Source organism: Bubalus bubalis, chromosome 1, assembly GCF_019923935.1.
Source record: "Bubalus bubalis isolate 160015118507 breed Murrah chromosome 1, NDDB_SH_1, whole genome shotgun sequence".
Classification (NCBI taxonomy): Eukaryota; Metazoa; Chordata; class Mammalia; order Artiodactyla; family Bovidae; genus Bubalus; species Bubalus bubalis.
The window spans coordinates 91,226,417-91,254,410 of NC_059157.1; the positions used below are offsets into that span (position 1 = coordinate 91,226,417).

The window sequence follows — 27,994 nt, forward strand, 5'->3', positions numbered from 1 at the left end:
CTAAAATGAAGAAGGGTACCCATTCTGATCACTCTTATTCAACACAGTACTGGAAATACTGGCTAGAAAAAATTAAATATGAAAAATAAATAAATAAAAGGAATCGATATCAGAAAGGAAGACATAACATTGTCATCATTTGCAGATTATATGATTTTATAGAAAGAAAACCTTAAAAAATCCAACCAAAAAAAAAAAAAAAAAAAACTCTAAGAACTAATAAATGAATTCACTAAAGTTTCAGGATACAAAATCACCATACTACAATCAGTTGCATTTGTACACACAAATAATGAACTATCTGAAAGAGAAATTGAGGGGAAAATCCCATTTAAAACTACAGCAAAAAGAATAAAATTATACTTAGATATAATCTAGAAGGAAAAAGAGCTGTACACTGAAAACTGTAAGACATTGATGAAAGAAACTGAAGAAAACACAAAATAAATGGAATGATATTCTGTACTCATAGACGGGGAAAAGTAACATTGCTAAAATGTTTATCCTATGTAAAGCAACCTGGAGATTCAAAGCAATCTTTATGGACATATCAATGGCCTTTTTCCACAGAAAGAGAACAATCTTAAAGTTTGCATGCAACCACTAAAGACCCCAAACAGCCAAAGCAATGTTGAGAAGGAAAAACAGAGCCAGAGGGATTGATTTCAATCCCTTCATGATGTCAAACTAAATTACAAAGCCATAGTAATCAAAACAATATGGAAAAATAGACACATAAATGACTGAAACAGAATAGAGAGCCAGAAATAAATCCAGACATGTGTGGTCAATTCATGTATGACAAAGGAGCCAAGAATACACCATGGGAAAAGGATAGTCTCTTTAATAACTGATGTGGGAAAAACCTGACAGCCACATACAAAAGAATGAAACTGGACCAATATCTTATACCATATACAAAAATCAACACAAAATAGATTAAAGATTTACATATATGACCTGAAAACATAAAATTTCTAGGAAAAAACATGAGCGTAAGCTGGTTTTGGCAGTGATTTTTTGGATTAAACACCAAAACAAAAACAACAAAAGAAAATAAGTGGAACCACAAAGCTGTACAGTAAAGAAAACTATCAAGAAAATTAAAAGGCAACTTATGGAGCAGGAGAAATAGTTTTAAGTCATCTATCTCATAAGGAAGTTAATATTCAAAATACATGATATATAAAGAATCCATACAACTCAACCAAAAAAATAGAACAATTTCATTAAAAAATTGGCAGAGAAACTGAACAGAAGTTTCTCCAAAGACTACAAGCAACCAACAGGTACATGAAAAGGAGCTCAACATGCACTGATCATCAAGGAAAAGTATGTCAAAACCACAATGAAGTATAACTTCACAATCTGAGAATGGCTATTACCAAAAGAGAGAAATAAGTGTTGGAAAAGATATGGAGTGCTGTGGAAATGTAAATTAGTGCAGTCACTATGGAAAACAGTATGAATATACCTCAAAAAATTAAAAATAGAATATACAGTCTAGCAATTCTACTTCTGGGTGTTTATGCTTAGGAAACAAAATCACCACCTCAAAAAGATACATGCACCCCCAGTTCACTGAAGCATTATTTGCAATAACGAAGACATGGAAACAACATAAGTGCACATCAATAGATGAATGGATAAAGAAAATGTTACACAAACACACAATGGGATATTTTTCAGTCATAAAAGAAAAAGAAAGAAATCCTGCTGTGACAACATTAATGAGCCTTGAGGGCATTATGCTACGTGAAATGAAACAAAGACAAATAGTGTATGACTTCACTTACATGGGGAATCTAAATTTAAAAACAAACCAACACATGCATAGACACAGACAACAGGTTGGTGGTTACTAGAGCCGGGAGCATGAAATGACTGCAGGTGGTAATAAGCTACAAGTTTCCAGTTATTTAAAAAAAAAAAGTCTTGGGGATGCAAGGTACAGCATGATGACTATAGGTAATAACTAATAACAAGAGTGTACTGTATATTTGAAAGCTGCTAAGATAGTAGATCTTACAAGTTCTCATCACAAGAAAAAAAATGTAACTACGTGTGGTGATGGGTGTTAACTAAACTTATGGTGTTAATCATTTTGCAATATATACGTATATGAGATCATTATGTTGTATATCTAAAATTAATACAATAGTCTGTCAGTAACATATCAATTAAATTAATTCAGTTAAAAAAGACAAAATGAAAAACAACTGAGAAAGCAATTTGGTACTAGAGTAGCCATAAAATTAATTAAATCTTTACCAACAATCTTCTCACCCATGATAATTACTAACAGAACAACTCATTATGATATTATTTAACTAGGTAAAAATTCTGAAAATAAAAAAATTTTAAATAAAAAACTATCAAATTATTAACCTACAGCCTTCCTTTATAGTATAATATATATCAATTACTACATTTTCAAAAGTATTTATCAACATAGAATTCTAAATTTTATTGAAGTATAGTTGATTTACAATGTGTTAATTTCTAGTGTAAAGCAAAGTGATTCAGTTATACATGTTGTGCATATATATTTTTTCATACTCTTTTCCATTATGGTTTATCACAGGATACTGAATATAGTTTCCTGGCTAAACAGCAGGATACTGTTCTTTATCCATCCTATATGCAATAGTTTGCATCTGCTAATCTCAAACTTCCAATCCTTCCCCACTCCCTTAGAAATTTTTATATTTATAAAAGTACTAAAAAAATCAGCAAGAATAAATCAAGGATCCTTGTACAATAAGATATGAAATATACACTAAGTGACCTCAGGAAAATTGCAGAGTAGGTAACTTCTATGCAGAGTACATCATGAGAAACGCTGGGCTGGAAGAAGCACAAGCTGGAATCAAGCTTGCCGGGAGAAATATCAATAACCTCAGATATGCAGATGACACCACCCTTATGGCAGAAAGTGAAGAGGAACTAAAGAGCATCTTGATGAAAGTGAAAGAGGAGAGTGAAAAAGTTGGCTTAAAGCTCAACATTCAGAAAACGAAGATCATGGCATCTGGTCCCATCACTTCATGGGAAATAGATGGGGAAACAGTGGAAACAGTGTCAGACTTTATTTTTTGGGCTCCAAAATCACTGCAGATGGTGACCGCAGCCATGAAATTAAAAGACGCTTACTCCTTGGAAGAAAAGCTATGACCAACCTAGATAGCATATTGAAAAGCAGAGATATTACTTTGCCAACAAAGGTCTGTCTAGTCAAGGCTATGGTTTTTCCTGTGGTCATGTATGGATGTGAGAGGGACTGTGAAGAAAGCTGAGCGCAAAAGAATTGATGCTTTTGAACTGTGGTGTTGGAGAATACTTTTAAGAGTTCCTTGGACTGCAAGGAGATCCAACCAGTCCATTCTGAAGGAGGTCAGCCCTGGGATTTCTTTGGAAGGAATGATGCTAAAGCTGAAACTCCAGTACTTTTGGCCACCTCATGTGAAGAGTTGACTCATTGGAAAAGACTCTGATGCTGGGAGGGATTGGGGGCAGGAGGAGAAGGGGATGACAGAGGATGAGATGGCTGAATGGCATCACTGACTCGATGGACATGAGTCTGAGTGATCTCCGGGAGTTGGTGATGGACAGGGAGGCCTGGCGTGCTGTGATTCATGGGGTCGTAAAGTGTCGGACACGACTGAGCGACTGAACTGAACTAAACTGAGGAGACACCTACCATGTTCTCACCTAGACAACAGCGCTGGAAGAATCTGATGAACTTTGGAGTTCTGGAGTCTACTGAAGGCTTGTAACTTCTAGTCAAAAGGTTCAACAGTAACTTTCATAAATTAAGGCAATTTGGATGGTAGCAGTTACCTATACCTAGCTCTGAGACAAGCAGCCAAGTCCAAGTTCTTAGAACAGTTTGCACAGGCTTACAATCACCAAGATGAGCAATAAGGGCCTTGTCTTTCAAATATTGGGAATCTGTATTCTGATCACTGATTGCTGTCTCTGATGATGGATAAGGAGACACAGAGACAGGCAGCCATTGCTGTAACAACCATCACCATGTTGCAACAGTTTCTCCATTCAGCTAAAACAACATGCAGGAGATTAAAAGAGCTAGCACCTATTTTGCTCTATTTCTTCCCTTCATTTTGCCTATTTCCTCCTTATGGGAAATAAATATTTAAGGACTAAGATATTAAAAAGTAATAACATGTACAAGGAAATTTACAAAGTCACAAACATGACCATGGAAAGACATAGGCTCAGAAAAGACCTGAAAAGACCTTTTATTTACATATTAGACTGATACCTGGAATGGGGACATATTGCAACAATTTTAAAAACTAAGCAAACACAGGGAAAAAATCCAGCAAATGCTGGGGAAGGAGGAGAACCTGATTTTCAAACTTCACATCTTATAATATCCAAATGTAAAGTTTTCAAAAACAACAATAAAAAAATCACATGACATTCAAAGAAACAGGAAAGAACAGCCAATTCAAAGGAAAAAACAAAAACTAATCAACAGAACCCGTCCCTGAAAAAAAAAAAAAATAGCAGATGGCAAACTCAATAAGTAAAGACATTAAAATGACTATCTTCAAGATCCTCAGGGACCTGCCTGGCAGTTCAACAGTTAAGAGTTACACTTCCAATGCAGGGAACACAGGTTCAACCCCTGGTAAGGAAACTAAGATTCCCACATGCTGCACAGCATGGTGAAAAAGGAAAGAAAGAGACAGACAGACAGAAAGAAAATCTTTAACAAAATCAAGAAAATGATTTGTGACAAGATAAAAATATCAATAAAAGACAAATGAACCAAAAGGAAATTCTGGAGCTAATAATGTACAATAACTGAAATGAAAATTTTATTAGAGAGATTCAAAAGCTGATTTGAGCGGGCAGAAGAAACAGTGAGTGAACCTGAAAATATGATCATAAAAAGGACCAAATCTGAGGAACAGAAAGAAGAAAAACTTAAGAAAAGTAAACAGAACCTAAGGGACCTATGGGACACCAAGAAAGGGACTAATATACACATTGCTGGTATCTCAGGAGAAGAGAGAGGAAAGGGCAAAAATATTATTTAAATAAATAATCACCAAAGAAGTCCAAATTTGATGAAAGACATGAATATAAACATCCAAGAAACCCAAGGAACTAAGCGTACAGTAAACTGAATGAGACCTATATCAAGAAATTTTATAATTAAATTGTCCAAAGACAAAGAGAGAACTCTTTCTTGAAAGCACAAAGAAAAAGGTGACTCATCACACACAAAAGATTCTCAATGAGATTATGAGAAGATTTCTTATCAAAAACCATGCTGGCCAAAAAACACTGAATTGGTATATTCAAAGGAAAAAAATCTATCAACGAGAAATTCTATATCTGACTATACTATCCTTCAAAAATGAGAACAAAATCAAGACATTCTAAGATAAACAAATCTAGATAGCACATTAAAAAGCAGAGACATCACTTTGCCAACAAAGGTGCACATAGTCAAAGTTACAGTTTTTCCAACAGTCGTGTATGGATGCGAAAGCTGGACCATAAAGAAGGCTGAAAGTGAAAGTGAAGTCGCTCAGTCGTGTCCGACTCTTTGCAACCCCATAGACTGTAGCCTACTAGGCTCCTCTGTCCATGGGATTTTCCAGGCAATAGTACTGGAGTGGATTGCCATTTCCTTTTCCAGAGGATCTTCCCGACCCAGGGATCAAACCTGGGTCTCCCGCATTGTAGACAGACGCTTTATCGTCTGAGCCACCAGGGAAGTCAAAGAAGGCTGAGTGCCAAAGAACTGATGCTTTTGAACTGTGGTGCTGGTGAAGACTCTTGGAGAGTCCCTTGGACTGCAAGAAGGTCAAATCAGTCAATCCTAAAAGAAATCAACCCCGAATACGCATTGGAAGGACTGATGCTGAAGTTTCAGCTTCAAACTTTGGCCACCAGATGTGAAGAGTCAACTCTTTCGGAAAAGATCCTAAATGAGGAGAAAGACTGAAGGCAAAATGAAAATGAAGCAGTAGAGAATGTGATGGTTAGACAGCATCACCTACTTAAGGGACAGGAATTTGAACAAACTCTGGGAGATAGTGGAGGACACAGGAAAAATTCTCATTAATATACCCCAAATGGTTCATATTGTTATATATCCTAATCACATGGTTCCTGGGATGAAAGGATGGTTCAACATACAAGAATCTATCAATATAATAGCCTGATATGCCACAGTCAATGGGGTCACAAAGAGTTGGACATGACTTGGTGACTAAACAACAACAATAACAAAGGTAAACAACAGCTGAAGAAAATCATTACCACTTTATATAAGTAAAACCAGCCCTGTAAGAAAAACTAAAAATAACTGGTAAAAGTAAATCCATAGACAATTATAAAATCTACTATTACTGTAATTCTGGTTTATAATATGCCTGTTTGTTTTGTACATGATTTAAGAAAATAATACATTCTTTAAATTATTAGACTATGCTTTTGAACAAACAACACATAAAGATATAATTTTATGACATCAATGACTTAAAGTATGTGAGGACAGAGCTATAAAGGAGCACATTTATGAAATTAAGCTGGTATAAATTCAAACATGGTTCCTGGGATGCAAGGATGGTTCAATATACAAGAATCTATCAAAATAATACACCATATTAACAAAATGAAAGAGGAAAACTACACGGTCATGTCAATTAATACAGAAAAAGAACTTCATGAAATTCAGTAGCCTTTCCTGATGACCAAAAAATGAAATTCAACAATCTAAGAAAAGAAACTACCTACATCATCATAGCAAAGATCATATACAAAAAACACACAGTAAACATCAAACTCAATGATGAACGATGGACAGCTCTTCTTCTAGAAAAAGGAATAAGACAAGGATGACCACTTTCACCACTTCTAGTCAACACAGTACTAGAAGTTCTAGCCAGAGCAGTTATACAAGAAAAATTAACATGAAAGCATTGAAACTGGAAAGAAATACTCTGTTTACAGATGATATGATCTTGCATGTAAGAAACTCTAAAGATTACACACATACACATACATAAACATAAAAAATGATTAGAGGTAATAAACAAAAGAAGAAATTAAGGAAATAATTCTATTTACAATAGCTTCAAGAAGAGAAAAAACTAAGCACTTAACCAAAGAGACAAAAGACTTGTAAAATGAAAATTATAAAACATGGCTAAAAGAAATTAAAGAAGATATTAATAAACGGAAATACAACTCATGTTCATGGACTAGAAGACTTAATATTAACATGTCAATACTACCTAAAGCAATCTACAGATCCAATGAAGTCTTATCAAAAACACTGTGATATTTTTTGCAGAAACAAAAAAAAAACTTATCCTAAAATGTATAGGAACCAGAGAGCAAATTGCCAACATTCACTGGATCATCAAATAAGCAAGAGAGTTCCAGAAAAACATCTATTCTGCTTTATTGACTATACCAAAGCCTTTGACTGTGTGGATCACAATAAACTGTGAAAAATTCTGAAAGAGATGGGAATACCAGACCACCTGACCTGCCTCTTGAGAAACCTGTATACAGGTCAGGAAACAACAGTTAGAACTGGACATAGAACAACAGACTGGTTCCAAATAAGAAAAGGAGTACGTCAAGGCTATATATTGTCACCCTGCTTATTTAACTTATATGCAGAATACATCATGAGAAACGCTGGGCTGGAGGAAGCACAAGCTGGAATCGATTCCCGAGAGAAATCAATAACCTCAGATATGCAAATGATACCACCTTTATGGTAGAAAGGGAAGAACTAAAGAGCCTCTTGATGAAAGTGAAAGAGGAGAGTGAAAAAGTTGGCTTGAAGCTCAACATTCAGAAAACAAAGATCATGGCATCTGGTCCCATCACTTCATGGGAAATAGATGGGGAAACAGCGAAAACAGTAGCTGACTTTATTTTTCTGGGCTCCAAAATCATTGCAGATGGTGACTGCAGCCATGAAATTAAAGACACTTGCTCCTTGGAAGGAAACTTATGACCAACCTAGACAGCACATTAAAAAGTTGCACATTTGTGCAACTGTGGTGTTGGAGAAGACTTTTGAGAGTTCCTTGGACTGCAAGGAGATCCAACCAGTCCGTCCTAAAGGAGATCAGTCCTGGGTGTTCATTGGAAGGACTGATGCTGAAGCTGAAACTCCAATACTTTGGCTACCTCATGCAGAAGACCCTGATGCTGGGAAAGATTGAGGGCAGGAGGAGAAGGGGATGACAGAGGATGAGATGGCTGGATGGCATCACTGACACAATGGACATGGGTTTGGGTGGACTCCGGGAGTTGGTAATGGACAGGGAGGCCTGGCGTGCTGTGATTCATGGGGTCACAAAGAGTTGAACACGACTGAGTGACTGAACTGAACTGAAAATGTATATACAACAAGAGTCAAAACAAACTTCAACATATTTGGAGGGATCAAACTCCCTGATATCAAAACTTACTACAAAGCTATAATAATCAACACATATGGTACTATGATAAAGACAAATATGGAGACCAATGGAATAGAATAGCACCCAGAAATAAAGCCATGCATATATGGTCAAATGACTTTCAAATGGCTGCTAAGTCCTTTCAATGGTGAAAGCACAGCATTTTCAACAAATGATGCTGGAAAAACTGAATATCCACATGCAAAAGAATGAAGAAGGACCCTCACCTAATAGTCTTATACAAAAGTTAGCTCAAAATGGATTAAAGGCCTAAAAGCATAAACTGAAACTATAAAACTCTTAGCATAAGGGAAAATATTCAGGACATTGCATATGAGAGTATTTTCTTGGATATGACATCAAATAGAAACATAGATAAACTGGACTTCATCAAAATTAAAACTTCTGGGGGCTTCCCTGATGGCCCAGTGGTTGAGACTCTATGGATCCACTGCAGTGGGCACGAACGAGTTCAATCCCTGGTCATAGAACTAAGATCCTGCATGCCATGTGGCATTACCCCCCAAAATTTTTTTCAATTAAAAAAAACGAAAACTTCTGTACATCAAATAGCAGTAACAATAGAGTAAAAAGGCAACCCACAAAATGGGAGATCTATCTGCAAATCATACTTTATGACAATATTAATATATTATAATATTCAGAATAGAGAGAACTTCTAAACTCACAGATAAACAACCTGATTCATCAATGGGCAGAGGACTTGAATACACATTTCTCCAAAGAAGATACATGAATGGCCAATAAACACATGAAAAAGATGTTCAATAACACTAAAACCACATTAAAACCACAATGAGGTATCAGTTCACATCCATTGGAATGATTATCATATAAACACAGAAAATATCAAGTGTTATAAGGGATGTGAAAAAAACCAGGACTCTTGTGTACCACTGTGGCAATGTAAAATGATGTAGTTTTACATTTATAGAAAACAGTATGTTGGTTCTCCAAAAAATTAATGATAGAATTATAGGATCCAGAAATTCCACTTTCAGAAATACACCCAAAAGAACTGAAAGTATATAGAAACACAGATACACATGCACTGATGCTCATAACAGTGTTAATTATTCACAATCACCTAATGGTGGAAGCAACCCAAGTACCCATAGACATTTGTAGAAGACTCCAGAAAGTCAAAAGGGAATCAACACTTCAATAAGCAAAGTTATCTCCAACCAGTTGTTCTGGGTCTAATACCTCATTTTAAAAAATCATAAACTAAAACAGCAGCTGAAACTAAACTATTTTTATACTTCAGGTTGAGGAGGTCTTCCCAAGAGCAAATGAGAACCAGGAGTCAAAAACTGAAAGATTTTACAAAATAAAACTTTTAAGTCTCAGTGCCACAGAAGTTACTATAAACAAAGTAAAATTACAAAAACAAACTTGAAAAATTTTTTTCCAACACATATAACACAGAGATAATATCTTTCATAAGAGTTCTTATAAATTAGTAAGAAACAAATGAAACACCTCAATACACACAAGACTTAAGAGAAAACTTATGTAAGAAATACAAAACCTAGGGCCATTGTTCAGAGGTAAAGAATCTGTCTGTACATCTGTGGCGGATGCATGTTGATGTATGGCAAAACCAATACAATATTGTAAAGTAAAAAAAAAAATAATAATAAATTAAAAAAAAAAATCTGTCTGCCAATGCAGTAGATGCAGGTTTGATCCCTGATCCAGGAGGATCCCACAGGCCTTGGAGAACTAAGTCTGTGCATCACAACTACTGAGCCTGTGCTCCACAGCCCTTGACGCACAACTACTTAGCCCACATGCTACAACTACTGAAGCCTGTGCACCCTAAAGCCTACGCTCCACAAAAAGAAGCCACCGCAATGAGAAGCCATGTGCCACAACTGGAGAGTAGCTCCCACTTGCCATAACTAGAGAAAGTCTTCGTGCAGCAAGCAAGCCATCCAGCCACCTCATCCTCTGTTGTCATCTTCTCCCACCTTCAATCCTTCCCAGCATCAGGGTCTTTTCTAATGAGTCAGTTCTTTGCATCAGGTGGCCAAAGTATTGGAGCTGCACCTTCTGCATCAGCCCATCCAATGAACATTTAGGACTGATTTCCTTCAGGACTGACTGGACTGATCTTGCAGTCCAAGGGACTCTCAAGAGTCTCCTCCAACACCACAGCTCAAAAGCGTCAATTCTTTGGTGCTCAGCTCTCTTTATGGTCCAACTCACATCCATACACGACTACTGGAAAAACCACAGCTTTGACTAGACGAACTGTGTCAGCAAAGCAATGTCTCTGCTTTTTAATATGTTGTCTAGGTTGGTCATAGCTTTCTCCCAAGGAGCAAGCATCTTTTAATGGCTGCAATCACCTTCTGCAGTGATTTTGGAGCCCAAGAAAATAAAGTCTAGTCTCTCAGTGTTTCCACTGTTTCACCAACCATTTGCCATGAAGTGACAGGACTGGATGCCATGATTTTAGTGTTCTGGATGCTGAGTTTTAAGTCAGACTTTTCACTCTCCTCTTTCACTTCCAATAAGAGGCTCTTTAGTTCCTTTTTGCTTTCTGCCATAAGGATGGTATCATTTGCATATCTGAGGTATTGATATTTCTCCTGGCAATCTTAATTCCAGCTTGTGCTTCATCCAGCCCAGCATTTTGCATGATGTACTCTGTATATAGATTAAATAAGCAGAGTAACAAAATACATCCTTGACATACTCCTTTCCCATTGTCCCATGTCCAGTTCTAAATGTCACTTCTTGACCTGCATACAGATTTCTCAGGAGGCAGGTAAGGTGGTCTGGTATTCCCATCTCTTGAATTTTCCACTGTTGTGATCCACATAATCAAAGGCTTTGGCATAGTCAATAAAGCAAAAGTAGATGTTTTTCTGGAACTCTCTTGCTTTTTTGATGATCCAGTGGATGTTGAAAATTTGATCTCTGGTTCCTCTGCCTTTTCTAAAACCAGCTTGAACATCTGGAAGTTTACAGTTCATGTATTCTTGAAGCCTGGCCTGGAGAATTTTGAGCATTTCTTTACTAGCATGTGAGATGAGTGCAATTGTGTGGTAGTTTAAGCATTCCTTGGCATTGCCTTTCTTTGGGATTGGAATGAAAACTGACCTTTTCCAGTCCTGTGGCCACTGCTGAGTTTTCCAAATTTGCTGGCATACTGAGTGCAGCATTTTTCACAGCATCATCTTTTAGGACTTGAAATAGCTCAACTGGAATTCCATCACCTCCACTAATTTGTTCGTACTGATGCTTCCTAAGGCCCACTTGAGTTCGCACTCCAGGATGTCTGGCTCTAGGTGAGTGATCACACCATTGTGATTGTCTGGGTCATTTAGATCTTTTTTTGTATAGTTCTTCTGTATATTCTTGCCACCTCTTCTTAATACCTTCTGCTTCTGTTAGGTCCATACATTTTCTGTCCATTATTGTACCCATCTTTGCATGAAATGTTCCCTTGGTATCTCAGATTTTCTTAAAGAGATCTCTAGTCTTTCCCATTCTATTGTTTTCCTCTACTTCTTTGCATTGATCACTTAAGAAGGGTTTCTTATCTCTCCTTGCTATTCTTTGAAACTCTGCATTCAGATGGGTGTATCTTTCCTTTTCTCCTTTGCCTTTCACTTCTCTTCTTTTCTCAACTATTTGTAAGGCCATTTTGCCTTTTGGCATTTCTTTTTCTTGGGGTTGGTTTTGATCACCATCTTCTATACAATGTTATGAACCTCCATTCATAGTTCTTCAGAGAGTCAGTCAGTCAGTAAGTCAGTTCAGTCACTCAGTCGTGTCTGACTATTTGCGACCCCATGAATCACAGCACGCAAGGCCTCCCTGTCCATCACCAACCCCCGGAGTTCATTCAAACTCATGTCCATCGAGTTGGTGATGCCATCCAGCCATCTCATCCTCTGTCGTCCCCTTCACCTTCTGCCCCCAATCCCTCCCAGCATCAGGGTCTTTTCCAATGAGTTAACTCTTCGCATGAAGTGGCCAAAGTACTGGAGTTTCAGCTTCAACATCAGTCCTTCCAATGAATATTCAGGACTGGTCTCCTTTAGGATGACCTGGTTGGATCTCCTTGCAGTCCAAGGGACTCTCAAGAGTCTTCTCCAACACCACAGTTCAAAAGCATCAATTCTTCGGTGCTCAGCTTTCTTCATAGTCCAACTCTCACATCGATACATGACTACTGGAAAAACCATAGCCTTGACTAGACGGACCTTTGTTGGCAAAGTAATGTCTCTGCTTTTCAATATGCTATCTAGGTTGGTCATAACTTTCCTTCCAAGGAGTAAGCATCTTTTCATTTCATAAATGCAGTCACCATCTGCAGTGATTTTGGAGCCCAGAAAAATAAAGTCTGACACTGTTTCCACTGTTTCCCCATCTATCTCCCATGAAGTGATGGGACCAGATGCCATGATCTTAGTTTTCTGAATGTTGAGCTTTAAGCCAACTTTTTCACTCTCCACTTTCACTTTCATCAAGAGGCTTTTAGTTCCTCTTCACTTTCTGCCATAAGGGTGGTGTCATCTGCATATCTGAGGTTATTGATATTTCTCCCGGCAAGCTTGATTCCAGCTTGTGCTTCTTCCAGTCCAGTGTTTCTCATGATGTACTCTGCATATAAGTTAAATAAGCAGGGTGACAATATACAGTCTTGATGTACTCCTTTTCCTATTTGAAACCAGTCTGTTGTTCCATGTGCAGTTCTAACTGTTGCTTCCTGACCTGCATATAGTTTTCTCAAGAGGCAGGTCAAGTGGTCTGATATTCCCATCTCTTTCAGAATTTTCCACACAGTAAAAGGCTTTGGCATAGTCAATAAAGCAGAAATAGATGTTTTTCTGGAACTCGCTTGCTTTTTCTACGATCCAGCGGACTTTGGCAATTTGATCTCTGGTTCCTCTGCCTTTTCTAAAACCAGCTTGAACATCTGGAAGTTCACGGTTCACGTACTGCTGAAGCCTGGCTTGGAGAATTTTGAGCATTACTTTACCAGTGTGTGAGATGAGTGCAATTTTGTGGTAGTTTGAGCATTCTTTGGCATTGCCTTTCTTTGGGATTGGAATGAAAACTGACCTTTTCCTGTCCTGTGGCCACTGCTGAGTTTTCCAAATTTCAGACACTTAATCAGATCTCATCCCTTGAATCTAATGTCAGTTCCATTGTATGTTACCACATAGTACTATGTAAGGGATTTGGTCTTAGTCACATAAGGCATTTTTCCTTAAACTCTGAGTTGTTAAGGCAGCAATCTTTAAGACTAGCTTTAAACCCAGAGCTGATGATTACATAACAAAACAACTCATCCTACTCAAGGGTATGATCTTCCTTAAGTTCTGTACTAATGATAATATAACAAAAATGTACCTTGCTTAAGAACATGTTTCTCCTTAACAAAACCTTACGACTAATCTTGTTATCTTGTGGGAGTGGGTCTAGTAAGACCTTTACAACCTTGAGACATTTTTTTGATTTACTGTTAATAACCAGCTCAAAAAGTATACAGCTCCCTTGCTAAGACTAGTGATGGGGCACTCTCTGTCCCCCTTCCGATGTCTACATAAGAAGCTTTCTCTGTCCTTTTTCACTGTAATAAATCTTCTGCCACACAAAAGCTCTAAGTGATCAAGCCTGGTCCCTGATCGCAAAACTAAATCTTCTTCAGAGATCATGAATTCATGAATCTGATATCATTCACTGTAAGCTACCAGTATCTCTCCTTAAGGAGCTCACTGTCTAGTACAGGATGAAGATATAAACACTTCTAGTGCAAAATGATAAAATACATTTCTACTACCTCTGATTATATATTAAATTTATTAGTAACTGGATAATGCCACTGAAACACTTTTTTATTTTCAGCAAATTCAGAAAAAGGATAAAGTTAACATTGTCACTGAGAATTCACTAAGTAGAATCTAAGTGAAACAGAAAATATTCTCCAAAAGAAGAAAAATTCATAAAATTTATGTTAATAAGAAATAAACAGAATTTATAAAAACAGAATGTTATAAAGTAAGAAATTTATTATAGCTACTTTAAAAGGTAACTATGAATACTCTTTAATGTAATTAGCCTTAAAAGAGAAATACAAACCAGAAGTTACCTTTGGATGATTAGGAGTAGAAAGGCAATTAAGACTGGATCAACAATTATTCACTCAGATCACAACTATTTATTGTACTGTTAGAAAGCAGAAAATAAAATAGAGTTTCACGGTAAATGAAAGTTAAAAGATCTAGTATTATGTACTAACTGACATCCCCAAGCTTTTTAACCACAATTTTTTTTTTTCTTATTTACAACCACCATATGAGCCTCTCCTAGTACTTTGCTACAAAGGCGTTCAGTCATGTCCAACTCTTTGTGACTGTATGGACTGTAGCCCACCAGGCTCCTCTGTCCATCGGATTCTCTAGGCGAGAATACTGGAGTGATTGCCATGCCCTCCTCCAAAGGATCTTCCCAACCCAGGGACTGAACCCTTGTCTCAGGCATCTCCTGCACTGGCAGGTGGGTTCTTTACCACCAGTGCCACCTGTCACTGCTGATTTCCATAATTCTTATTAATACAGTTAAGCTATGTACCAATTCAGCTACCTCATATCATTTTTTTTGGTGAGGAATGCATACAATCACTCATTCAGCAGATGCTTAGTGACTAGGCAGAGTTCTAGAATCTGAGTATAAAAACAATAAAAAAGAAAACAAGGGATGGATGGATCAATGGAGAAACAGATGTGTGGATAGGACAAAGAAAGATGAGGAACAGACATATGTCAGGGGAATGAATTTCAATTACACCAAAAAAGATGCAGTAGGTAACTAAATTTTCATTACAAGCCTACAATCCATTTTCCCAAACACAAGTAGAATGATCAGTACTTTCTGAAACTGACTCTTAACTATGGGCTGCTGGTTCCCATAGCAACTCCAGTCACCAGGGGAGAAAAGTTAACACTAGTTATTTAGCAGTAACACATTTGTCAGGGGAGAACAGAAGAAGGCTCATGAGAGTAAGTGCACAATTTATTTTATTTTGAGTAGAGTTATCACTAAACATACCTTTCAGATAAAAAGAAGTTCTTGTGAGGATTTAGATTTTGACAAGATTCTAGGCTGCCATCAGATGATGAAGAAAGCTGCTCTGATTGCAAGTTGTCTGAATCACCCAAATTGGCCTCAGTTACAGATGAGGTCTTTATGTATTTTCTTCCTAACTTCGTTCCCAGGACATTCGTCAATATAACTCTGGGTATCCTGTCATATAAAATAACAAACACTGTACTATACTGAAATTTGCAGTAAAAAAAATTCTAAGAAGTTGAAGTTTCAAACATTTTCAACTTAGTATAAGTAAGCTATTAGAATTATACCATCCTGGAAATCAACCCATAAATACTCAATATTTTGGATGAACACTCTTTTTTTGTTTCTGGAAGTACTTACATCTTATAAACTGGCATAGATTGGCCTGCCACTATATGGCTTTAAGTATACTAGTGGATGCTATTGGAACTGCTTAAAATTTTAACCAATTTTTCTCAAAAAAAAAAAAAAAAAAAAAGGTTTTTCTTTTCCAGTAGTTATTAAAAATACAGAGACTACAAACCAATTCAAAAAAATCTTTATTCTCTTTCAACAGAAAGGTCTTTGGTAAATAACAACATATTCATAATTGGCAAATGATAAATGCTAAATCCAACAAGAAAGACATCATTCAGACTGCATCTGTAGTAATGACAGATTCCTTAAGAAAAACAGCACATATATTGATGGTAATAAATATGCTTTACATAATAGCATCAGGAAAAAGGGTCAACAAAATTAATGTTTAGAAAAGTAAAGCGTAATTTTTAAATTGGTGGGATTCATATAAAAACTAGTAATGCAAGCCTGGTATCTTCTTAAACAGAAGAAGATGGCCTAACCTTCCGTTTAGCCAGCTGTTATTATGAACAACTGATACTCGTTGCCATACTACAATGACGTCTTTAAGGCAAATACCTGACCCTGAACTGACAGGCCTAGATCAAATTATTGTGATTTTTAAAATCTGTATTAGCATTTTCTTTAAGTTTTCCTATCTCCTGTTTATGAGATGTCCCCCCGACTGTCACTTGCAGCACTTCACTGACATTTTGTGAGAAATAACAGATAACACCTAGAAAGGACCAAAGTACTTTTGTTTAAGTAAACAATGTGAGCTTCCCTGTACTTTGCTACATTTGCTATACTACTCAGAAGGAAGGGAAGGGAAGTCGCTCAGTCGTGTCCGACTCTTAGCGACCCCATGGACTGCAGCCTACCAGGCTCCTCCATCCATGGGATTCTCCAGGCAAGAACACTGGAGTGGGTTGCCATTTCCTTCTCCAATGCATGAAAGTGAAAAGTGAAAGGGAAGTCACTCAGTCATGTCCGACTCTTAGCAACCCCATGGACTATAGCCTACCAGGCTCCTCCGTCCGTGGGATTTTCCAGGCAAGACAGGTACCCTTCAATTTTCACTATAGAATAGAAGCACTGTGTTCTTTTCACTATGTTCCAGACAATGCAGAATTTCAGATCCTAGGAGAAGTGTAAAATAATTCAGTCTCCCCTTTATTTTAAACACCAAGAACTCAAAGCTCATAAAAGGTAAATGGTTGCCCAAGTATAAGCAACTCTAGCTCCTAGAAGAACCTGGGCTTTTGGGTTTTTTAAATTTTATTCCATTACACTGCATTTTCAATACTAACTTGCCACAACATCCAGATAACTGAGTTTATCTGTAGATACTTTGCTGCTGCTGCTGCTAAGTCGCTTCAGTCGTGTCCGACTCTGTGCGACCCCAGAGACGGCAGCCCATGAGGCTCCCCCGTCCCTGGGATTCTCCAGGCAAGAACACTGGAGTGGGTTGCCATTTCCTTCTCCAATGCATGAAAGTGAAAGTGAAGTCGCTCAGTCGTGTCCGACCCTCAGCGACCCCATGGACTGCAGCCTACCAGGCTCTTCCGTCCATGGGATTTTCCAGGCAAGAGTACTGGAGTGGGGTGCCATTGCCTTCTCCGGTAGATACTTTAGGAATCCTTAAATATATCCATTTTCAACACAACCTCCACAAAAAAGTACTGGGTTGATTAAGCAGTATATGATCTTAAACAAGGCTATGGTAAATACAACTCTCTGAACTCAAGAATTTAAGTGAAGGAAGAAAGGAAATAAAGTAAGCCATTTAGCACAATCATGAATTGTGGAGAATGAAGAACAAAGATATTTGTCTTTCTCCTCTCATGATTTAAGCCTCTAAGATTCCTATTTATTACTGTCTACTTTGTATATTTGATGCCTGACAGAACCCTCCTTAAAATCCTGGATTTGAAGTAGGAATGAAGACAACAAAAGACCAGTAAGGAGTCTCAATATTTCTTCTGACCTCACACTAGGAATTGCAGGTAAATGAATAAAGAAAACTCAACTGCAGTTCTCAATCTTTAGGGAGAATGTAGGATTATTAGAAGAGAGAATTTTATTCAAGTAAGAACTATTTTTCTCAAATCAGTCAGTTCAGTCGCTCAGTCGTGTCCAACTCTTTGTGACCCCATGGAATGCAGAATGCCAGGCAACTCCTGGAGCTTACTCAAACTCATGTCCATCAAGTCAGTTATGCTATCCAACCATCTCATTCTCTGTCATCCCCTTAAATTTTACTTACTTTTAAGAGATGAGAGAATTTGATACACTAGTTGATAGCTCATTTTAAGAATTGATGATATACTCTTCATGTTCCCCTATCATTACTGAATTCTAAAATGTAGTTCATAACGAAATAATTCAAGAACTGTAGTATTTAAAATGTTGAGGATAGAAGAAGAAATATCCTCCCAAGAAAAAAATCAGCTATAATTCACTTGTTTAAATGCCTGACTATAGTATGTTTAAGTACGTTTTTAAATGTTGAGTTCCTAAAGAATTAGCTCCAAATAGGAGAGAAAAAGTCCATAGAAGGGTAGTTCTCTACAAAGTACTGAAGAGAATAATCATCAAAAATAAGCAAACAAAAAAATGTACAAATATCAGCAAGGAAAAGAATAATTATAAAGATTAGAATTCTCTTTTGAATAACAAATGATCATTCTATTCTATTACGGTTTGTTTTGCTGCTAGATTGTTGAAGAAAGAAAAACCAGAGCTATGAAAAAAGAACCTTAGAAGGTAAATGAGAATTTTTAAGCTAAACAAATAGTTTAAAACTCTTTCCAAGAAGAGAAAAATTTGAAAATTCCCCCAAAACCCATTTGAAAAGATTATACACAAATCTACAATAGAAGCCACAGCTCTAAAGTACAAAAGCCCTAAAGGGCCTCTGAAGCCACCAGAAGGCTCAAGGAGCTAACTTAGTATGTCTACCATGGCAAGTAAGCCAGAAAGAAAAACACCAGTACAGCATACTAACGCATATATGGAATTTAGAAAGATGGTAACGATAACCCTGTATGTGAGATAGCAAAAGAGACACAGATGTATAGAACAGTCTTTTGGACTCTGTGGGAGAGGGAGAGAGTGGGATGATTTGGGAGAATGGCATTGAAACATGTATAATATCATATATGAAACGAATCACCAGTCTAGGTTTGATGCATGATACAGGATGCTCGGGGCTGGTGCACTGGGATGATCCAGAGGGATGGTATGGGGAGGGAGGGGCGTTCAGGATGGGGAACACATGTGCACCCATGGTGGATTCATGTTGATGTATGGCAAAACCAATACAATACTGTAAAGTAATTAGCCTCGAATTAAAATAAATAAATTTAAATTTTAAAAAATAAATAAATAAAACACTCTGGCCATTTAAAAAAAAAAGAAAGCATTCTACTACTGTGAACAAATGCCACAAGAAAAAAATTAAAAATAAGAATATTTAAAGGTTAATGAATTCAATATCATGTAAAATATGTAATAAAGTCCAATCCCTACTTTACTTATGAAAAAAAATTAAAGGTCAGAAAAATGAAAAGCAGTATGGGCACAGAGTTAGTTAAAAGCAAGGACTCTGGAGTCAAACACAGGTTGAAGTGTTTCAACTTCAACTAGTAATTATATAACCTTAGGTTGGGTACTTATAATTTATGCCTATTATCACTGATTTCATCTCTAAGATGTGGAGAATGGTAATATCTACCTTAAAAATGATTAAGATTAAATGAAATAAAAGATATAAAGCAATTAGCACAAGTCCTGGCACATAGTCAATTTATAATAAATGGAAGCTCACTTTAATCTGCCTATTATTGAAGTCTTCCCCAAACTTATAAATTATCTTTTCAATTAGCATTTAATTGTCATAATTTATCATGCTCTGCTCTGCGATCTTAATGAAAACATCTTCTTAGAAAAGCATATAATTAAATAGTTAGCAATATCTATAGTACTCCTAGCTCTTCATAACACATACCATAGCCCAAACATCTTTCTTTATTTACAACTTAATGTAATTTGGGCACCTTGAAGAAACAGAGTTTTGTGTGACAACCTTACGGAATACAAATGTATAAAGTGATAACTAAGTTCATAATATCTAAAATGCCTTTTGGTATACAATTTATAAATTAGCACTACCTTGGAAATTGTAGGACTAGCCAGCAGTACAAAAGATTCTGAATGTTAACAAGAAATATGTACAAGTATATACTTCATCTCTTATACTATCTCAACACAGCAGGAAGGACTGAAAGTTGCCATTTCACACAGTCCGTCCAATTTTTTTCTCAATTATGCAAACAGTATCAGTAAGTAAAACAGATTTAATTTTACTTACTAATATTACGAAAGTGAAAGTTTTAAGTCACTCAGTTGTGTCCGACTCTTTGTAACCCTATGGACAGTAGCCTGCCAGGCTCCTCGGTCCATGAAATTCTCCAGGCAAGAATACTGGAGTGGGTAGTCATTCCCTTCTCCAGGTGACTGTCCTGACCCAGGGATTGAACTTAGGTCTCCTACATTGCAGGCAGATTCTTTACCATTCGAGCCACCAGGAAAGCCATGTTGGAAGCACATTTCAAAACATAATACGCTAAACCAAAGAACCAAATTTTGTAACAGTGAAATGAAGCAGAAAGTATACTGGTCTGAGAAATAATATCATTTCTTGAACGTGTCTCTATACACATTCTGGTCCTTAACTGTTTCAATTACAAATTGTGAGTTCCACCCCACAGATAAATAGCAAGGTAAATATAAGACTGAAATAAAAAAAGGGAGAAAACTTTGAAAATCTGATAGGAGCTATTAAGATATCCTTGATGTTAAGAGCAAATTTTTAAAGAAATGGAACCCTTGTTGATAGATAACATAATTGCATCTGGCGTTAAAGCTATAAATAACAAGTAAAAAAATAACAATACTAGTTTAGTTTTTATTTTGCTGCAATTTAGATGAACATTTTGCTAAAATTGTGCTGTGGCATTTAATAGGGTTTCTATAAATCTATTCTTATCCCAGATGGTATCATTCAAAATATTACTTTCTAAATCAGTTTAAGCTACATAAATTTTTTTTTAATTTTTCAATTACCTTCTTAAAATAATATACAAATTTTCTAAATTTACCCTTTTCTTTTACTAAGCAATATTGTAAGTGAATAAAGTATCACTCAACTAAACCATTGCTGGCTTAAATAAGTCTTAAGGTTACAGGAATACCAGGGTGTCCAAAAAGTCATACCATCACAATATCTGGAATATGTAATTTTTTAAAACTCCAAACATATATAAACTTAAGAAAAACACGGATAAATATAATTACACCATTTAGGGAAATCCCAAGAACCAGGAGTTAACTTTTTTTAACAGAATATTGTACACTGTCCCAGTATTTCTCTAATAATCTCTGGTGTTAATCAATGAAGACAAGATAAAGACGGTTTACCTTCTCAAAAGTTTTGCACGTATCTCCCACTAGGTTCTTTCTTGCCTACTGACCAAGGCTTATAAAGATCTGGAAATATTCTCCCAGGAAAACAGATATGACCCACATATGGAGATAAAACCTAAACTAAAATATGGTTTATTTATTTTAAAGATATGTGTGTATCCCACATACTGCTAGCTTGACATTTCTAAAACTCTTGATTCGTTCCTTCATTATTTAATAAGACTGATTGGGATCACATATTTTCTGTTTTTCTTCTTAACTTTATCCAGAAATTAAAAGGCTAAACTGTCTTCATTAAAGGGCAACATACTTAGATCACTACCTTTAGATCCCAGAATGTGCTTTTCTGTACACCTGAAACTATTACAACGTTGTAAATCAACTATATGCCAATATAAAATTTTAAAATTACTTAAAAATAAGTAGACAAGACTTTTAAAAAGTAAAAAAAAAAAAAAAAAAGAAGAAGCCATTGCTGGGAATGAATTAGTAATTTTGGTTTACTCAGTAGTTAAATTTTAAGCTAAAATTAAGAACCAAACTTAAGTTTTTCTTCCTTTCATCTTTCTGAAATAATGACATCTTAGCCAAGTAAAATGAAAATAAGACAAACAGTATCAGGTCAAAGTTAAGCAAAGTCTGAAGAAAGTCTAAGTTTCCTATTCTAGATAGCAAGTTCCACACAGAAAACATCTATCCAAACCTATACCCTAAACAGCTCTCCAATTTTCTTATTTGAAGCTTATAATACCTCTTTTCCTGTCTGAGACCAAAATTACAGAGCAGATCATTGGTTTGGGTGGAGGAAAAGACATTTCAATCAAAGAGACTGGAACTGCTTAAGTAATCTCAGCAAACGTTTATTGAGAATTCAGTACGTGCCCAGTACTGTGCAAGGAAAAAATAATAAAACGTAGTCTCTACCCTTATGAAGCTTATAGTAAGGGAGGCAGAGAAATCACATTAAATGTTATGGGTGCTATGATACGGAAAAGGCAGCTTTCCCAAAGGGATCAAAGGCAAATGTGGCAGCTGGAATTCAAGAAGGCTTCCCAAGAAGATGGAAATGAGTTCAGTGTTAAAGACCAATATCAGTCAATAAATGGGAAAAGGAAATTTTTCCTAAGATAAGAGAACAAAAAGCTCAGAGGTATAAAACAACATTTTACATTCAGTGAGCTACCAGCAGTTCCTTAATTCTAAAGCACAGTACTCAATGTGGAAGAGTAGACAGACACAAGGCTAGAGACAATCAAGGTGCAATCATTATGGATGTTGTAATGCCAAGGTAAAGAGTTTGAACTTTAACCTAAAGATTATCTGGTGCCACAGAAAGATGTTAAATAGCAGAGTGACACATAACATCTTCATACTTCAGCAACAATACGGTGAAATAATGAAGACGAAAAAAAAGACTATGCACAGGAAGCCCAATAAAATTACAATCAGAGTAATAAAGGCACAAAGTTATCAGGGTTTGAACTGGGGCAGTGGTGAGAAAGAGGAAGAAAAGATCATTTGAAGACAGATTTAGGAGGCAAAAATAACTAGACTTGATAAATGATTAGATACAAAGAGTAAGGGAAAAACAGGAGCCAGGACAATTTCTAAGTTCTAATGCAAAGAACTAAGTGTGAAAAGGAGTCATATATTCAGACAGGGAGAAGATAGGAAAAAAGGAACAAGTCTGAAAACAAAGATGATTCACTCACTTTGAAACAAGCTAAACCTAAGACACCTGGAGCTGAGGGGAAGGTCTGGACTAACTGGCAGCTCATCTGAGTAAGGGAACAGAAACACACATACACAGTAAAAAAATGGATTAGAATCTTATTGGGACTCTATTTCACATTATATTTAAGTTTCCTGAACACATAATCTAGCTGCTAACAATTTCTGGTAAGAAAAACTATTCTGGGGGATGAAACATTACACTGTTCTCATCACACTGTTCTAATTCAAAAAGATCAGACATGGGATGAGGGGATGGATGTCATCTGGAGGAGAGGTGGAGCTTCTTCTCAAAAGAACCAAAGGGATTGGAAGGGCCATCCCTTTAAGTAGCCCCCTTTATTTAGATCTATCAGCACAGTAAAGGAATAGCTCACCTGTAGTAAGGAAGAAAACCGCTGTACTTCAGGACAATGAGAGTAAATTGCTTCTTCATAAATTACTAAAGCTAAGTGTCTAAGATTTTGGGTGCTTTAGAAAATTTAATTTACATCAGGTATGATATAGTACGGGAATTCTTGTTATATAGCTTTTTATGTTTTTGCATTTTTTAAAAGAAGTGTCCTTTAAAAAAAAAAAAGTACCACACAACACTATGTTCAAATGTTGTGACAGAGTTCTACTTTAGTTTTTAAAGTAATTGTGATGAAAGTCACCAAGTTTCAGCTGGATCTTGGCTTAAAGCACTTATAAATTGTTATCCAGGGACTTCCTTGGTGTTCCAGTGGCTAAGACTGCGCTCCCAGTGCAAGGGGCCTGATTAAATTCTTGATCAGGGAACTAGATCCCACATGCCATAACTAAGACCCAGTACAGCCAAATAAATGGATAAAAAATAAATATTAAAAATATTGCTAAAAAAAATTGCCATTAAGGTTACAGACCAAATAATCAAAGCACCATCTAGCTAATGGCAGGCTATTCTAATTGAAACTAAATACTTCCCCTAAAAAAATAATTCACTTAAGGGTTAAAACTGTAAATGGAAATACATTAAAAACATTATGTTATAGGTCACAAATTCTCAGAGCTAATTTCTAATTTTTAGTCCCAAACTTCACATACAATTTTTTTAAAAAAAATATAGAACAAAACAGGTCTTGTTAGCTTTCAAAATTAAACTGCATATTTATGAATTAAAAATAATTCAAAATCATCTCCTGTTTTTTAAATGCATGTAAAATACAAGAAAGCTCACAAAGTAAAAAGTGGTAAGGACCTAGACTAAATAATATTTGAAAGTTATGTTAAAGATGCTTGGCATGCTGCAGTCCAGGGAGTCACAAAGAGTCAGATGCAACTAAGCAACTGAACACCAACAAATGTTAAAGAAGCAGAAAATTTAAAAGATCCATAGATAGACAGGCATATTTTTTTTTTCTTTTCATCTTTAACATACCTTTGAGATAATATTTAGGCCCTTACCTAACAAAATCTAGGTCCTTCTCTACCTGTCTATATCTAGTTCTTCATTTTATATATGTGAATCTCTAAAAATATGTATATGTGAATCAAATTATTAAGTTAAATGTACTAAGAATATTATTTGTTTTTAAAAATAATTCTAACCCAATTGATTTAACAAAATGTAGAGTCATTAACTTTTTAAATTAAGATTGTCAGCTTTAAGATTTGAGGGAGTCACACGTGTATATGCCGATTTTCTTAAAGATCATTTCCAACAATCTTATTTTTAAGATCATTGGATTTAAAGTACTTCCAGTGCAGTAAGCTGAACAAAATCAATACTGAACAACATACCTTTCAGATAAATTAAGGCTTTGGTGAAGAGGTTCTAATTTTTGACATGTCTCTAGGCTGTCAACAGATGTCGAAGGCAATGAGTCAGATTGCACCTTGTTGGCATCACATAAATTAGCATCGTTTCTAGGTAGGGTCTTTCTGAATTTTCGTCCTAAATCCGTCCATAGGACATTCGTCAACATAACTTTGAGTTGCCTGTTACACACATAAATAATTAATACATACAGTACTAAATATTATATAATACATGTATTCATCACAAATTATAACAAATGAAAACCTTCAGGAATTCTAATTCAGTTCTTCAAGCAATTAACCAGAGTAGTAAATACCATAACTAAAAAAATCTGCCTAACCATTCTCAAATATACATGAAAAACTAAAGCACAGTTCACTTAAAGTGGGATTGTCTTCAGAATTCTGTCTGAAATACTACAACTGTGGTCACACACATGCACAGCTGTTGGGATTCCTGGTAACTAATCTGTGCTTACCCACACTATCAGTGGAACAATATTCATTTGCACATCACCTCACAAAGGCAACCACTTCCTGCATTACAAATGTGTTCTTAGTTTAGTATTTGTTGATTTGGAAAACATAATTAAACCTAAAGATAACAGTACATCATCTACAGTCTTAACTCTATATAGTCTTAAGATACATTTAGATTTACCTTATTTCTAAAAATAGGTCAACTTAAAACACTGTATGTATACCAATTTCAAAAGTAAAACTGATAAATCCAAGCACTGTCAGCTTTTTGCCTCATTACATTTTGCCCATTACTCATTTAACATATCTTTGTACCAATAATACTTGGAGAACTGTGTTCAGTTCTTGAACCATGAAACACAGTACTGTGAACAGGCTACCAAGTTGATGTAAAACAATGTCAAATGAGGAATTGTGGGAAGAACTGAAAATGTTTAATTAGAAGAGTGTCTATTCTACTCCCTATTATCAGTTTTAGACCCTTTTTGTTTAATAAAAGTAAGAATATTAAGAAACAGAAAGCAGTGTTTGTGTATGTTTAAGATAAAACAGATGTCAAAGAAATGACTTGTTTGCACCCGCCCCTTGGGGCTGTATCTTCAGATCATCTAGTAGAAGAAGCGGAGGCTGCTTCTTCTTCCAAGGAGCCACTACAGAAAGCACTTATAGATTTTAGGATTATCATTAAACAATAAAAAGATGAGAGACATTGCTATGAATGAATAAAAATTCATTCTTCATCCAACAAATACTTACCAAATACCTTCTAGCAAAACAACTGGCAACAAACAAAACAATTACAGTTCCTGCCTTTGTGGAGGTTACATTTCAAGGAAGAATTATCCAATTAGCTATTTAATTACAACTGTAATGAACAATATGAACAAAAAGTACAGATGCTGCATTTCTGCTGAACCAGATAAGGGAAGTTTTACTAAGAATATGACTTTTACTGAAGTTGAAACTATCCAAAGGAAACAAGTGGAAAATGAAGAGTGGTTCAAAAAGGAGGATAAAATGTAAATGCTCAGACATGAGGAAAGTTTGTTCAAGAAAATTAAAGGACTTACCTGGCTCAAGAATGAAGAGGAAATTTGTATAAAGATGGGCAGTTAGGCAGAACTGTGTGGATTATATTGAGGATTTGAAACTTTAATGTCAACAACAGTACCAATCCCCTAGTTTTAATAAAAGAATGATGATATCATAGCTGTATTTTTTAAAAGATGACTTTGATCTTTTGTGAAGAATAAAGAAAACATGAAGAGAAAAAATAATGAATTTAGAGAGGTGATGGTGACTTAGGGATAATTTAATGGAATGGTGGGAGCAGAAACAGGAAAGAAGAAAAGGGACATGGATACAGCAAATGTAGGCAGCTGACACAGAGCTATGAAAGGGGGATACAGGACAAGCTGCGGCTGCTGCTAAGTCGCTTCAGTCGTGTCCGACTCTGTGCAACCCCATAGACAGCAGCCTACCAGGCTCCCCCGTCCTTGGGATTCTCCAGGCAAGAACACTGGAGTAGGCTGCCATTTCCTTCTCCAATGCATGAATGTGAAAAGTGAAAGTGAAGTCACCCAGTCCTGTCCGACTCTTTGCGACCCCATGGACTGCAGCCCACCAGGCTCATCCGTCCATGGTATTTTCCAGGCAAGAGTACTGGAGTGGGGTGCCATTGCCTTCTCTGATATAGGACAAAGACTGAGGATAAATGTAAGATTCAAGATAGGTCTTCTGAGTTAATTATTGGTTACTTAGCTTAAGATAGAAAATATTTGTGTAAGTTTAAGTGCTTACGGGAAAGAGTTCAACAAAGTAGGAGAGGTTGATGATACAGGAGACAGAATAATTAACATTATAATTAAGTTTCTTAAGAAGTGGCATAAAAAGAGCTAGTATTTATTGAACATGCACCATATACCAGAAACTATGCTAAGCCCTTTACAATGCTTTACTTCATTTAATCCTCACAACTAATCCATGAGGTCAAAGCTATGGTTTTTCCAGTAGTCATGTATGGATGTGAGAGTTGGACCATAAAGAAGTCTGAGTGCCAAAGAATTAATGCTTTTGAATTGTGGTGTTGGAGAAGACTCTTGACAGTATCTTGGATTGCAAAGAGATCAAACCAGTCAATCCTAAAGGAAATCAATCCTGAATATTCATTGGAAAGACTGATGCTGAAGCTCAGTTCTTTGGCCTGAGCTCCAGTACTTTGGCCACCTGATGTAAAGAGCCAACTCATTAGAAATGACCCTGATGCTGGGAAAGACTGAAGGCAGGAGGAGAAGGGGATGACAGAGGATGAGATGGTTGGATGGCACCACCAACTCAATGGACATGAGTTTGACCAAGCTCCAGGAGATGGTGAAGGACAGGGAAGCCTGGCGTGCAGTCCATGGGGTCACAAAGAGTCAGACACGACTGAGCAACTGAACACCAACAACTCCATGAGGTACAAAGGTAACTATTTTTCTGTAACTTGAGAAGACCAAGACAGAATGATTAATTAACTTGGCCCACAGTAAAATGGGTTGAATAGTGAGAGTGGGATCCAGAGCCATACACTCTCAACTCTGTTGACAGCACTC

The 27,994-nt window shown here is 36.3% G+C and overlaps 1 protein-coding gene across 11 annotated transcripts in view; it reads right to left on the reverse strand.

The window, feature by feature from the left end:
- The window catches only part of SENP7 (SUMO specific peptidase 7), a 184,947-nt gene that overhangs the window by 65,116 nt on the left and 91,837 nt on the right, over positions 1-27,994 (reverse strand). For 6 of the 11 annotated variants that reach the window (XM_044941267.2, XM_044941279.2, XM_044941273.2 and 3 more), the window contains 2 exons: positions 24,903-25,100; positions 15,561-15,755 (listed from right to left, as the gene is read on the reverse strand). The exons of 2 other annotated variants lie outside the window; for them this stretch is intronic. In XM_044941267.2, coding sequence (XP_044797202.2) covers positions 15,561-15,755; positions 24,903-25,100 — 393 coding nt within the window. The remainder of the gene's footprint in view (positions 1-15,560; positions 15,756-24,902; positions 25,101-27,994) is intronic. 3 more of the 11 variants (XM_044941293.2, XM_006050462.4, XM_006050463.4) reach the window with 2 other exon arrangements.